Consider the following 14,743-nt stretch of genomic DNA (forward strand, 5'->3'; position numbering starts at 1 on the left):
TGAGGGTGCTGAGTCCTGGGGATGTTTGGGTTTTGGATACTGGGTTGTGAGGTGCTGGGCACTGTGGATTCACAGATGCTGGGTGTGAGGAGTGCAGGAAGTGCTCAGTTCTGTGTATTGTGTATTGCAGTGAATGCAAGGTGTGCTGGTAGCTGGGTTCTAGAGCATCTTAGTTCTTATATGCTTAGTGCTTATATGTGCTAGGTGCTGAGAGTATTCTGGTTTTGGAAGTTGGGCATGCTGGTGCTCAGGTATTAGGGGTGCCAGGTGTACCTGGGAGCTCAGATAGAGATGCTGTTCTCAATTTCCTGTGGGTTCATGTAATTGTATCTCAGCTCAGCCTTGTAGTTTCTCTCTTCAATGTGATCGTGGATGTCTTCCAGCTCCCTTTGGAAGGCCCTGATGAGCCGCCGGGGTTCTGCCTCTATGAAACGCTCCTCTGGATAATGCCCCAGGAGCTTCTAGAGGGAGAAAAGAATGGGGACTCCGTCAGGTCCAGGCACTTGGCATAGTTGCCTCGAGCCACCTGGCATCAGTTGGGTAATGGCTTGGGTGTATCCAGGTGGTGAGGAAGGCTCACAATGTCTTCCAGTCGGGAGCTGAGGAGGATGAGAGCCACCAGGATGTTGGCAGTGGTATCAACTTCAGGGACGGTGTCCAGGAAGTGCTGGAGGAAGGCCTTTCCTTTCTCTTCTGGTGGTGGGTGGCGCATGGAGGATGGAGCATTGGGTAGGAAGGCGCCCATGTCATACTGTGGGCAGAAAGTTTGCAGTCAACAGAGGGGATAGGCAAGGACATCCATTTGGCATGGGGACAGGTTGGGTGAGGACATTGTCCTGAAGTGAGGTGGGGACGTCCCTCCAACATGGAGGTGAGATGGCTCTCTGGTATGCAATGGGGATGTCCCTGTGGTGCATGAGAGGGATGTCCTACCAGTGTAAATGGGGGATGGATGTTCCCCCCCCAACATGAAAGGCGGACCATCCTCGTGCAGAGAGGTCTCAGATGGGGACAATTTTTTAAGTGCATGGAGGGACTGGACAAGGTTGTCCCTTCAGTGCAGACTGGGGACAAACAGGGAACACTGTCATGTAGAGAGGGTAGACACAGATGTCCTCCATGGTATTGGAAGGAGACTTCCCTCCAGTGTGCAAATAGATCAGCAGGGAATAACTCTCCAGAATGGGGCAGGTGAGGATTCTTGAAGTGCAGAAGTGCCCTGCCACATTCCCTGTCCCTGTCCTACCTGTCCATTGTTGACAGCTGCATGCTGTGCTGAGCAAGTGAATATCACCATGGTAAGAAACTTGTTGAGCTCTGCCACCGTCTTCAGCGAGGAGGGGATGCCTGAATGACAGGGGGCAAAGAGCCATCAGGGCCCTGTCCAAGGCACCCCCTTGGCTTTGAGGATACCTAGGAGCCTCTGTGTGCCCACTGGGCTACAGAATGGTACCTGAGGAAGTCCGGCCCAGGAAGCCATTGGTGAATATATCCATCACCCAAGCCTGCAGCTCCACGTCACTTTGCACTGCTGCATTGTTTGTATAGTAGAAAGCCACAATCCCAGAGACAAACCTGTCACAGGAGGAGGGACAGTGAGACTGCAGGATGTCCCTGGAGCCATCAGTGACTGTTGCTGAGTCTTTCACTCCACCTATTGATGGCCTCCCAGAGTCTCATCCCATCATCCCGGTAGTGGTAGTTGGGGATAAAGGAGACGCCACGGGCTTGTATGTCCTCAGGGAGGCAGAGTGATGTGTAGGTAACCTTCTCCAAGCCCCGCTGAAGAATCAGCAGCAGCCCCTCATGGGTAACCCCTGAGCCCTAGTGAGGAAAAGACACCACTGACTGCTCACCATCAGGGGCTCAGGCAGAAGGTGTCATGTGATGTGATCAGCCCACACTGATGTCCCAGGGGCTTACCTTGTCGATGACACCACCAGGGTTAATGAGGATGGTCCGGGCCAGAGTGTTGATGTGCAGCGTGAAGCGGAAGTGTGGGATAAGAAGCTGGAGGGAGGAAAATGGGTCACCCTTGACCAGAGGGCACCAGGATAACTTGGAACCCTGGGTCAGGTGCAGACCCAGCCGTGCCTTATGGGATTGGCTGCTGTGAATGATGAAGCCTAAAGAGGACTTTGCTACAGCAAAAATAAAGGGGAAATGACTGTCCTGGAGGTCAGCACTGGCACGTGGGGTCAGCAGAACTTGGCCTTGGGCACTTTGAGAAAGGAAGAGGGTGTGAGGGGCTTGGAGGGACCATCAATTTCCCAAGAAAATGGAGATGGTTGGGTGTGGGACAACTGCTGTGGTGAAATCAGCTAGAGGACTGGGCTGATGGGCAAGCTGGTGGTCTCGAAAGACCTCTCAGATGTCTACCTTGAAGAGCGGGTGACAGGTGGGCAGTTGGCGCAAGGTGGCAACAGCAAAGACCTCCCCGAAGAGGTGGGTCCGAAGAAGGTGGGTGATGACCTGGTGGCTGTAGAAGTCAGCGTTGCGTACCCAGGTCTTGGCCAGGAGCCAGTCCCACTCGTCATCGCTGGGCAGGAAGATGGGGCTGCTGGGCCCGGGCACCTGGCTGAGCTGTGGGACAAAACTGTACAGTAGGACCAGTGCCCCATGGGGGTGGGGTTGTCCCCTGGGTGGTGGCATGCACTGGGCATGGATATTCCTACCTGGATAGCAATGGGGCGTAGGTGCCCACTGGCATCCTGGTGCAGCAGGCAGAGTGGTGCTGCCACGTACTGCTGCCGCCCATGGATGGTACCTGCTGGGATGCCCTCCAGCACCTCATAATCCACAATGAAGATGCGTCCTTCCTTCATTTCCTTGCCCAAGGTGGTACCCTTTCCCAGGAAGTTGGCCACCATCTCTTGTGTTACTGGGAATTTTTCTGGCAGTACCGTGCAATTCCGGATGATGATGGGGTTGTTGCCATTGAGAAACTGGTACCCAAAGAAGGCATCTTCTTGCCAGTGGCTTGCAACGTACTCAGGGACTAGGAGATAGCTTGAGGTCAGTGCCCCATCCCTGTTTGCTCCCCTGCACCAGGCCATGACTGTTGGGTTTGTGGGAATGAGGGAAGCCTTGAGCTTGGAAGGAGGAGTGGGGAGGGCAAGGCACACACCTATGTCCCTGCCCTTTGTCCTGGAGAAAATGCTTCGCATCTCATCCAGGCTTCTCCAGGAGGTAGGTCTGGCCAGGAAACCTGACAGCAGGTGTGTGGCTCCCCTGTGGGGCAGAACAAGTCTCATTTCCTCATTCCCTCACCTGCCTCCAACCTAGACAGTATCTGGGAAGGTTTCCACCTGCCACCATCACCCCAGGCCATTGCTCACTGGTAGATGAGGAGGCCGCTGAAGGATTTGACTCGTGTGCAGGAGAACTGTATGTTTGAGTCCAGGTCAAAGATGGAGTCCACATTGAGGCAACAGGGCCATCCTTCAGCGTAATTCTTCCACCTGCATAGGGAGATGGGAACTCCAGCATCACCTCTCACCATAACAGGACACCCCACTGGAAATGCTGGGTCCCCATCACCCCGTTTCCCCCAGTGCTCTCACTGGTAAGCCTCCTGCCGTGCCTTCAGTTCCTTGCGCCGGTGCTCCTTGAGGATCTCCAGATCATCATCTGCCATTTTTTTCCCTTAGTGTGAAGGAGAGAAGAGGAATCAAGGCTGGACCCTGTGCAGGGCTGGTACTGCAGTTCAAAAATTGGGGTGAAAAGATACTGCTTGGAAGGGGTTGGGTTTGGGAATGACAGCATCCCCCACACTGAGCATCCTTTGCCACCTGGCACAAGGACATTGTGTTGATAGCTTCAGGACAGCAGTGTCCATTGTGCCATTTGGCAGAGACACCCAGCTCAAGGGGGTGAGACATAGCAGACATGAGAGAGACTGGAAAAAAATGTTTCCATGCCAAAAAACTTCAGTTGCCTCAGGGTCTCCAGGGCATGTGGCAGCATCCACCCTATTCCTCCTCCTTTATCACTATGTCCCCAAAAGGGATCTGGGTTACTTGGACAGAGCCAGGCTGAGTGATGTGTGACCCCACTGTCCTCTTCCACGCGCCCCAGCTACCATAGGAGAGTGGAGATTACTAGCACGACACATCATCAGTAGGGTAAAACTAACCTGTCTCACGACAGTCTAAGCCCGTAAGCCCTACCTGTGCCCTCACGGAACTCCTGGGTAGTGGTCCCCTCCAACCACTGGTAGCAGGGGAAGCGATAGGTTGTGCCACTGGGGGCTGTTACATGCACCTCCTTGCAGAACCAGGCATCTTCCAGGAAGAGCCGTGTCTTGGTCAGGCGGATTAGCACAATGGGGCCCAGATCCTGCTCGCACTTCACTGTCCGCTCCTTCACCTGGAAAGAGAGAGCAGAAATGGTTAGGGATGTGAGTATATCTGTCCCAGCATTTTGTCAGTCAGTGCAAGCATTCCCACTTGTGGGGTAAGGAAACAGAGCGTCTTTCCAGGACACCCCTCATCCATCCCTCCAAGACCACTTCCTACATCTTTCCCCTTTCCTCCATCCCCCAGCACCCATTTCTTCTACCTCTCCATTATCCTTTTCCTCCGTTCTGCCCAATTCTTGGAGAAGACCTGGCTCTTTTCCAGTCCTCTCAAGCAAAACCTATGCTGAGACCCCTGGGGCAGCCTGTGCCACCCCTCACCCTACAGAGACCCTGTACCCATGCCTACCGTCCAGGGCAGGAACTTGTAACTTATCGTTGTCTGTGGGCTCTCGCCTCGAGTCCCCACCAAGGTGATGGAGATGCTGTTTCTGGTCTCAGCTTCAAGGGTGTCACCTGTCAACACCTTCACCTTGTAAGCGGCCATGGGGTCAGCAGTTGCAGCAGCCAAAAGCCTTCACTGGGATGCTGTGCGCCTCTTTAGACAGCTCCTCCCTACCGCTTAAGTGGCCCATCCCCTCCCTGGGGCAGTATTTGTTTCCTGCTGCCTGTCTCACGTGGGGCACCCCAGGGTGAGCAGTAGGGTCAGGGGTGGCCAGCCCCAGTGCAGGGCGGAGCAGAAAGCATTCCATTCACCACTCAGTGGAGGAAATCCCATGGTGTTCAGGCTATTAATTTTTTTCTTCAATATTCCTGCTTTTCTACAAGTCCATCCTCCACTTCCTCCCCCATTGTTTGCACGGGGCAAAGTGGAACAAATGCTCATAGGGGTAAGACTGGATTGGGGGAAGTGGAGCGTGCAGGATATTTCAGGTGGAAATCTGCAGTTCAGGCCAGTTTGCATGTTGCAAGCCCTGAGGTCAGTTGCACAAGGGCCCATTAGGGCACCCAGACATTCCCTTCCCTTTCAAGGTCAGGTTTTATCAGATGTCCGTTACCAGCCAGTATCTGGCAAATCTAATCTCGACAGATATGGTCAGGGGACATTGCCCAAGTGATGGCCCCGAGGGAGACCCTGCAATGCAGGAGGGCTCAGCACCCACCTCCTTCTCCAGGAGAAGGGGGGGAGTGATCTTGGAGACCCTGATGTAAGTGGGAATAGTGTTGCACACTGGGAGTACATGGGGGGTGGCTGGGAGGCAGTGAGGGCTGCAGGGGTTACTAAGGAGTACTGCTGACAATGGAGTACACTGGGAGTACTGGGAGCAGTGCTACTTGAGCACTGGGGAGGCACAACCACCAGTGGGTGCCCTCCACTCCTCTTTCAGTACAGTTTGGGTAGTGGTCCTGGAGTGTTCACGGGCTCAGGGAGGAGCAGGTGAGGGAGAAGGGCAGTGGGGAGCACACGTGGTTAACAGGGAGGGCACTCCTGGCCGGCACTGAGGTCCCAGAGGGGGTCCAGCTCCTCAGACATCCCAGGCTGCTGGGGGCCAGAGCCACCCAACGAAGGTAGCTGATGTCTGCTCTGAGGCAGTCACGTCTGGCCATAGGTGTAGACACTGAGCTTGCCTCCTCGTCTCCATAGACAACTGGCTGTCATTCCCATCACTCAACTCCCGGGAGGAGGGACGATTGGATGAATGACGCCACGCTTTCTCTCCATTGGCAGATAGATGCTCAGCTGTTATTATGGGGTTGCTACTAGAGTCTGAGGATTCTATGAATCGGTTATTTGAGGGTTCTATGGAGATGCTACGAGGATACCAGCTCTTGCGATTGAAGGCTCTCTTATTTCAGATCCTGTGATAGTTTCCCAGTTCCAGATTTTCTGACTCTGTGGTGATCCTGGGCTTCAGTTTTGTGATCATTCTGATTCCTCAGTAAGACGACAGATTTCCAGATGTGTAGCTATGCAATATGATGTTTTTCCATCCACCCTCTTGTGTAGTGTGTGGAATAGTTACAAGTGGCTGATGGAACCCAAGCAAAAGCAATTTCTATAGGTTTAAAATAAATAAATAAATGTTTGATTTCTGCTCCCTGTTCCTGTCTATTTCTGTCCTCCATGTTGCTTTGGATATAACTTCCAAACCTGGCATTTTGCAGATAACTCCTTTCCACCCATCTCTGTTTTACAGCCCCTAATGATCTCTTGTTCCTCACTTATAACAGTTGTCATGGACAGGGGCTTGAAGAGTAAGAAAGAATTCACAAAAGCTAGGAAATTGGAGGGTAATAAAAGGTCCACAGAAACAGAGGGTAGAAGGGAGGTAGAGATTACAGAAGCAAATATGTAGAGACCATTAGAAGAATGGGAAGGTAACAAGCTGGGACTAGGACAGAAGAAAGGAAACATCCCTGCTTGCCTCTGTTCTTTGGGATGCCTGAAGTACCTTGGAAGGTACTTGGAAGTTAAGGAGTTGATGTTCTGGTTCTGTGGACTGTCGTTTCCGGGTGCTTGGTTCTCAGAGGGGAGAGGCTGCATTCCCCAGAGGACTATGCACCCAGAAGAAGAGAGATGGAGCTCCTGGCAGATCAGGAGCCTCTCTCTGTTTGCTATTGAGGAGCACATGGTACCTTGCTGCTTTTCACCTGCAGTAAGGCCTTGGGTTTGGACACTCTGTCATTTTGGTTGATTTGTCCCAGCCGCCCACTGGAAGGACAGAGGAGAATGCTACCTGCACCCCTGATCCCTTCAGCATCTTTCCAAGGGATGTAAAGTCCCATTGAACATTCTTTAGTTTGCTCATTGCAGCATCTCGGGACCCAGCCTGAATGACAACAGAAGGATAGCAGTCTTCCAGTTTAATGAGCCATGGTAGAGCCTTCCCACTGTCTCTAACACATGCCCTTGGAAGAGACTATGCCTCACTGGAGAGATTATCCGGGCGGCAAATGGGAGCCTCAGAGCCCCCCAGCAAGGAGTCCCCAGTTACTAAGACTCTCCGCCCTTTTTTGTGTCACTGGTATTGAGGCAGTGCCCTGACCGGCCTCGCTCCCTGTGCTTGTTACTCCCTGTATTCTCAGTGTGCTTCTCAAGGCATGAGTTTGGACCACTTTGCAGACCTTCATCCCTCTCCTGTGCAAGAGCCTCTGTGAGGAACACACTCAAGAATTTCCAGTCAGGAAAGAAGAACTGTTTATTCAGCATTGTTTATTATATAACAGCTCTCTGTGAAGAGCTGTTTATTCAGCACTGCAGTAGTGTGTGCTCCCACTGCTGACAATTGCACAACTTGTCGGTGAAACCCATTCTGTTATATACCCTGGGTCTGGAGCAGGTAGAGCCTCTCCTGGCACCCACTGGTCGAGCATCTCAGGCTCACAGTCTACCGAAGCTCTTACTGCGTTACACTTCCACAGCTACGTTACACTTCCACACAATGTCTGTTAGCAACCCATTGTCTTTGGGCATGTTCTGTGCTTCTTACGTTGAGAGGAGGGCAATGTTTTCAACAGCCTGCACTAGTTCTGTCCTGTACCGGACTCTCCCCTACCCTACATAATTACCTCACCTGATGCCTGTGCTAATTTTACTATGGTCAGAATGCCCTAGTCTCAAGTTTACTCTGTTTGGAAGCTTTCTCTGTGAAAACCCAGTGGCGCAGTGGTTTAAGCTGCTGCCTGCGGCACTGGAGGGCCCGGGTTCGAATCCCCCCCCTGTGGCGCAGGGGTAGAAGTGCCGCTTCGCTACACAGGGGGCTCGAAACCCGGGAGTTGGACTCGATGATCTCTAAGGTCCCTTCCAACTCGCATGATACTATGATACTATGAAAGGCAACTTATCCTATGCTACATACAGAAATACTGGCAATTTCCGCTGCAAAAACACAGTCTGCCTCTCACACCTCAAATCTCTCACTCAGGGACACTGCAGGGGACACTGCAGGGGTTGGCAGCACCGTGGGGGCTTGGGAGCAGACGCTTCCTTCTGCTTTGAGTAGAGATGAAGCTCTAGCCCCTTTCCCCTCTCAGGCTGTCTAGATCTCTGACCTGCAGGTGAGCAGCTGGATTGGCTACTCCCACTCAGGATGAGGCTGTATGTGTGCGGTGGAAGTAGGCTCACACTTCCTCCTGTCTGTCTCCCTCAGAGATCCCCAAGAGCTCCTCGGGTTGCTGATATCTTGCAGCAGCCTGGCCGTCTGCTCCAGCAGCTCCTCGAGCAGGGTATACCGGGAACCAGGTTCTTTTAACTTAACTAGCTCGTAGGTATGGTGAGATGTTTCCTTTATTGCCATCTAAATGGAAACCACAGTGAACTGGATGACCCGCTGCTGTTCTTCTCCAGTGCCAGAGAAGTCCACACATCCCAGCACCACAAAAGGTGGTCCGTACAGCCCAGCACTGTAGGAGGCGGTTCCGCCCAGCACCGCTTAAAGCCACTGTGCCCCAGCCTCCATTTGGTGCTGGGCCAGAAGGCTGCACTGCCCCACAGCGCAGAAGGCCACTGCCCTGCCCTCCATTATGTGCTGGGGGCACAGGGTCGCACTGTCCAATAGCACTGAAGGCCACTGTCCCACCCTCCATTATGAGCTGGGCCAGCACACAGCACAGAAGGCCACTGGCACAGCACCCCCACGGCATTCACTGTCTGCACACCCTTGTGACAGGGACGAGAGGCAGTGGGCGCTACAGGGTCAGGGGCAGCTGTCCTTGCAGACAAGCCAAGTGTGGCCGGCCCTCTCCCAGCCAGGGCCCGGCACAGTCCCCAGCCTGCGCTGCGCAGCGGGAGAACAGCTGGGAGCTGGAGGTGCTGAAGGCCCAGCTGGAGGGTGAGCGGCTCCACTCCACTCCACACCCTGCAGCGCCGCTGGGCTGCTGAGAGATGTGAGCTGCAGGAGGGGGCAGAGCGGGAGCAGCAGCTGGCCAAGGTGCTGAGGAACCCCGCCAGGTGCGGCAGGGAGGCCCCTGCCCAGCTGCAGGACGTCCTCAGCAAGCTGCGCTGGGAGATGGATGGTGAGCAGCCTCCGGGGCTCCCCAGCAGCCGGCCCTCTCCTCGCCGGGGCCCGGCACAGCCCCCCACCTGCCCTGCACGGCGGGAGAAAAACAGGAAGGAGCTGGAGGCACTGCAGGCCCAGATTGAGGGCGAGCAGCTCCGCTCCCAGGAGCTGCAGCGCCACTGGGCCAGCGAGAGACGAGAGCGGCAGGAGGCGGCAGAGCGGGAGCGGCAGCTGCTGTCCGACCGACTGCTCTCCAAGTGGGAGCAGGAACGGGTGTCAAAGCTGCAGCGCCTGCGGGAGCAGAGCCTGAGGCAGTGGAAAGCAGAGATCTGCCAACTGCTGCAGGAGAAGGAGGCCCAACTGCGCCAGATGAAGGAGCTGCTGCAGAAGCGCCGCAATGACACCATCCGCCAGGCATGGCACCTGCAGCGGCAGCTGGCGGAGTTGCTGTTGAGGAGCGGCAGCAGCAGAGTGGACCGCAGAATGCAGCAGGAAGTCCAACAGCAGCTCTGCTGGAAGTCCCGCGGAGAGCAGGCCGCCCATGCCCTGCGCCTCCAGCGTGAGCTGCAGGAGCAGAGAAGACGCTTCCTGCAGTACATCCTGGAGCACGGGGAGGGGCAGCCACCCGCCTCCTGCAACGGGGCCAGGGCCTGCCATCGGGCTGTAGCAGAGGTGGGTGTTCAGGCAGCAGAGCAACAAGAGGCCTGCCCACCTGAGCGCAGGGAGCTGCAGGGGCAGAATGTCCATCTGCTGAGGAAGCTGAAGGAGCTGCAGAGACAGTGCAGCCTCCTTGAAGAGCAGAGCTGCCTTCTGAGGAGCAGAAGCTCTCAGCAGATGCAGGAGGAGGTGGAGTGGCTCAAGGACAAGATGCATACACTCAGCCTCCGTACCCAGCAGCTTTGGGAAAGAGTCCGTCAGCTCAAGGAGGCCTCTTGCACATCGGAAGAGGCCACAGAGAAAGCAGAGGAAGTCAATCAGCCGCAGGGACAGCATTTGGAAAAGGAGAATGAGACGGCCAAGGAAGATCTGGGGTTCCCACGCAGCACAAGCAGCAAGCTGCTGGAGCAGTGTAGCTGCCTCCAACGAGCTCTGAGCAACCTGGAGAGGCAGTGCCAGGCCCTGAAGGTCCAGAACCACCTGCTGAGAGAGGGACGCTCTCCAGAAGCGTGCCAGAAGCTGCAGAGTCTCCACCAGGCTGAGGTCAAACTTGGAGCGCTCGGCAAGCGTCTGGAGGAGAAATGCGTGCAGCTCCAGGAGATCGGGAAAAAGCTGAGGCTGCACAGAAATCCTGAACAGAAATGCTCCAACCCCCAGGAAAAGCTGGGGGAGTCAAAAGTGTGGCCAATGGCAGTCTGCAGAATTCATTCTCGCAGACCAACATCACCACTAATACGAAGATTCTTAGCTCGTCTCAGCTACGATCCTTTTGATGGCCCTAATGAGGACCCAGAAAATGAGCTTCCACTGACAGCTGGACAATACATTTACATCTGTGGAGACGTGGATGAGGATGGCTGGTTTCTGGGAGAGCTGACGGACGGCACAAGAGGACTGGTCCCTTCCAATCTGGTTGAAGAAGTTTCAGATGATGACCTAGATACCACCGTGCCTCCAGAGCTTCGTGATCTCCTGCTGGATACTGATGATGAAGAGAGACCAGGCAGCAGGAGCAGTGGCAGAAAGTTATGGTCACCATAACTTTCTGTGTCTGTTGGCTCAGCCTGGGGGATGCCAAGAATCCTCTCCATAAGACAGCAACATCCCATCAAGATTCCACCTTTCTGGATGAAGGCTACCTCAAGTAGAGTGTGGTCCAACAGCAGCAAGACCTTAAAAATTCATCACTTGTATGACTGAGAATTCATTACATTGGACTGGATTAAAAAAACAAACAAACAAACAACAAAACACCAAAAACACCAAAACAACAACAAAATTATTTAAAAAAAAATAAAAATAACCAAACCCAAAAAGCGTGTCCAGTCTTCTTGTTTTCTGGCAGTCTGCTTTTGTAAAGGTACAAGGAAAGGAAGAGGCTGAGGAGAGCCTCCTTTCTCAAGCGCTCTACCTACAAGTATTAGAATCGAGAGAGAAAGGAATCATCACTGCTTGCCTCTGTTCTTTAAGACACCTGAAGTACCTTGGAAGGCCACACTTCCTGAGCCCTACAGTCTGTCCCAAAGCAACTGTTTGATCATTTCCATTGGGTGACAATGCATAGCGCTTGTATCATCTGCAGGCACGGACTCAGATGCAAATCCACATCCTTAACTGTAGGTCCGTACATCCTTTCTATACATACTCCAGCTCCCCCTTGAAATTTTCTGTCTGTCCCTACATGTCAGCAGAGCACTTAACAAGTCTCCTTCATGTTTAGACACCAACTGCCCACACAACTGCATGTGATAATGCACACGGCTGCAGCCAGCACTCTGCATAAGGGAAGCTGATAGAGAGCTGCATATCAGGGAGGGATTCCTTGGTCTCAGCCTCTGCTTGCTTTTCTGGCTGGCTGTGAGGGACACTCAAGTCCAGGTGAGATGGCACACTGAGAGGGTGCAGATAGAAGAGTTGCATTCCTTGAAGCCAGAAGTGCATTCTTCATTCTTGAGTGTTGAATTCTCTTCCGGTTTTGAATGTCAGAGTGTGCACTGCGCATTCACGTGTGCAAAAAGGTGTTTGCAGGTGTACTGTTTGTTCTTGCACACTTGTGTGTATGCACATGGCTGTGAGCAAGGCTGTGCAAGCCTTCATGCACGAGTGAGCGTGCCCGTAGTTGTGGACAAGGCTGGGGTTGCAGACACGTGGGTGTGCAGGGGTGAGCAAACCGGTGCAGCTGCACAGGTGTGTCCATGCATTGCAGAGATTTGTGCATGCATGTGGGAGGGTGTGCAAGGACGAGGTGGTACGTGTGTGTGTGTGTGTGTGTGTGTGTGTGTGTGTGTGTGTGTGCAGGCGGGGAGTGCAAGACTGGGGTCGTGCCCATTGGCATGAGCACAGAGGTGTGCAAAGCGGTGGGCGACTGCTACTTGCAAGAAGCAAGCGTGTCAGTGCTCCAGTTGCAAGGAAGTGCAATGCTGGACCAGGTCAGAGCTGAGCCTGCAATGGCAGCCTCCTTTGCACAGCCCAGCGCAGCGAGGGTGACACAGTTGTGCTTTCTGAGCAGCTCAGGGACGTTGTGGACAGAAAGAGCCGAGTCCAAAGTGCCTGGTGTGAAGTGCTGCGAACATTGGGCTCTCTGGGCGAGCTCCGGGCTGACAGCACCGCTCCCCTCTGCCCTCGCCTGGGCCTGCTGGGAGCTGCAGGGCCTGCTGGGAGCTGCAGGCCCCGCAGGAACTACCACTCCCAGGATGCTGTGCGGCAGCTCCGGGCGCCGCCATGACAGTGCTGGGTGCAGGGCTGTGCAGGGCTGGGCCTGTGGGCTCAGGGCAGCGGGTGCTCCTTCCCTGAGCCTGCCAGGAGGTAAGGCACTGTGAGGATGGTTTGGGGGAGCGGTCTGCAGTGTGCTGAGCAGTTGCTGTGCTGCCTGGGAAGGACGCAGCTCCCAGCCCACGGCTTGAGAAGGGAGAGCAGGGCCCATGTCTGGGTGCGGCAGTGCAGCACAGGCAGGAGCTGCCGAGGAAGCATTTCTCTCTCGGGGAGCTCTGCTGGTTTTGCTGCTCCAGGTGGATCTGTGCTGGGCGTTCCTGGTTCTCCGTTGGCACTTTCTCCATAGGGATGAATGGCAGCTCCCCCTTCCTTCCCAGCAGTGCCTCAGCAGCTGTCAGTGCTCCTGGAGCCCTGTTGTGTGCAGCTGTCTGTGCCATGGCTGCACTGAGCAGCGCTCTGAACGTCTGCAGCTCAGTTTCCTTCAGACAGACACACAGACATAACCTTGCCTTCTGCCTTGCTTCCTCCTCTTCTCTGGGCTATTGGCTACAATCCTGCAAGAGTTAGGCCAGCTCTCTCCACTTTCCTGCTCAGCTTTCTGGTTCTGTGTGGAGCTGTATGGAGCAGTGGGTTGTGACATGGGCCGTGTTCTCCTTCCCTCACTCTGCCTGCTGGGTGCTAAAGCTCTTGGTTTGGTTTGGTTTGGTTTGGTTTGGTTTGGTTTGGTTTGGTTTGGTTTGATTCTGGGGGGCTGCCATGCTCCAAGCAGTTCTGTTCCTGGCAGTGAGGCTGCAGAGAGGTGGGTCATCTCAGCAGTCATCGACGCTGTAAGTGCTGCAGCTCTGCAGCCATGTATGGCCTTCCTAGTGTGCAGAGACAGACGGGACCCAGAGGGCTTATGGAGGGGATGTAGAAGGGGGGGACCTAGATTGGACTCGGAAAGAAGATGGAGGGGATATGGAGAAGACTAGGAAGAGGGCGTAGAGAGGACATAGGTGGGACATGGAGGTGAGAGAGATGGGGCGTGAACTGGGTAGAGAGGGGTGAGAAGGCAAGGTGGATGGTGGGGACAGGGGCACAGGTCAAGGGCCAAGTCCAGCTCTGCAACCACAGCAACCTGTCGGGGACGCCGGCCTGCGGCTGGGGCTGGAGCAGAGCAAGATGGAGGGGGGAACCCTCAGGAACCGACAAAGTCTCAAGATGGGGCTTTCTCCATCCCTCAGCCTGCAGCGCAGCCACACGACCTAGGCAGGCCTCAGACTCTGATCCTGCTGCTGGGTACTGCAGGGTGCAGCCTGGCTCAGTCCTCTCTGCACCTGGCGACTGATGGCTGTGTCTGGGATCGCAGCGAGCCTCCTCCACTACAGGGGAGGGGATCCTGGACAGGAGGGCTGTGTCCGATGGTGGTGGCAGATCTGGGACACTGCCCTTTCTGCTGCCCAGTTTGCCCAGAAGGGGGCGCGGGGAGGTGGGCTTTCTAACTGAATGAACGGCCGCAGGCAGAGGTATAGCAAAGGTGAACGCAAGACATTTAATCATTTAACATACCAAACAGTAAATAAATGACAATATTCCCAACCATTTCCCACCCTAACAATTCTTTCTGATCCCACCCCCTAAAACTCCCACCCCCAATCATCATTTTCTCACCCACCCCCCCCCCCCGCTCCCTCCCGCCAATAGTTCCCTCCCTCTGCCAAAAACCTCCCAGCCCCCTGTTGTAATACCGGAAGAATTGTACAGAGCAGCAGCCGTGGATCAAGAGAAGGACTTCACAGAGCAGCAGCTGTGGAGCAGGATCAACAGCACGAGGACCAAGGACACCTCTAGGAAAAGAATGAATGGCTCACGGCTTTGAAGGGGGGTTTTAGGGTTGTTATTGCGATAGCTTTCCTCCAATGAGTGTGTGTGATTTTTAAACGCCTTCGTCTGTCTGCTATAAAAGTATGGCTTTTCGGGCAGTCAATGGACGCAGCTCTATTTAACCATGTTGCTGTGTGGCTGTTAGTCCTAGCGCGCTGGCCTTTTGCGTTCAGGTTAGCCAACTCTTGTCTCAGGAACTAGAATTATTAGGAAT

The 14,743-nt window shown here is 54.5% G+C and overlaps 1 protein-coding gene across 1 annotated transcript; it reads right to left on the reverse strand.

Annotated features, from left to right (window-relative positions):
- Positions 1-281: 281 nt before the first annotated feature.
- On the reverse strand, positions 282-4,844 carry LOC140252976 (hydroperoxide isomerase ALOXE3-like). The gene is made up of 13 exons (XM_072338267.1): positions 4,707-4,844; positions 4,170-4,368; positions 3,564-3,645; positions 3,339-3,461; positions 3,128-3,231; positions 2,676-2,998; positions 2,380-2,583; positions 1,924-2,010; positions 1,655-1,824; positions 1,454-1,575; positions 1,247-1,347; positions 581-751; positions 282-461 (listed from the first exon to the last, which is right to left on the reverse strand). The coding sequence occupies exons 1-13, from the start codon at positions 4,842-4,844 to the stop codon at positions 282-284; spliced, it is 2,004 nt and encodes a 667-aa protein (XP_072194368.1).
- Between the last annotated feature and the right edge of the window lie 9,899 nt (positions 4,845-14,743).

Source organism: Excalfactoria chinensis, chromosome 5, assembly GCF_039878825.1.
Source record: "Excalfactoria chinensis isolate bCotChi1 chromosome 5, bCotChi1.hap2, whole genome shotgun sequence".
Classification (NCBI taxonomy): domain Eukaryota; kingdom Metazoa; phylum Chordata; class Aves; order Galliformes; family Phasianidae; genus Excalfactoria; species Excalfactoria chinensis.

Coding starts and splice junctions, on each gene's coding strand:
- LOC140252976 (XM_072338267.1), bottom strand. CDS start 4,844: ATGGCCGCTTACAAGGTGAAGGTGTTGACAGGTGACACCCTTGAAGCT. Junction 4,369..4,706: donor ACAAGTTCCTGCCCTGGACG/GTAGGCATGGGT, acceptor CTCTCTTTCCAG/GTGAAGGAGCGGACAGTGAA. Junction 3,462..3,563: donor GCACGGCAGGAGGCTTACCA/GTGAGAGCACTG, acceptor CTCCCTATGCAG/GTGGAAGAATTACGCTGAAG.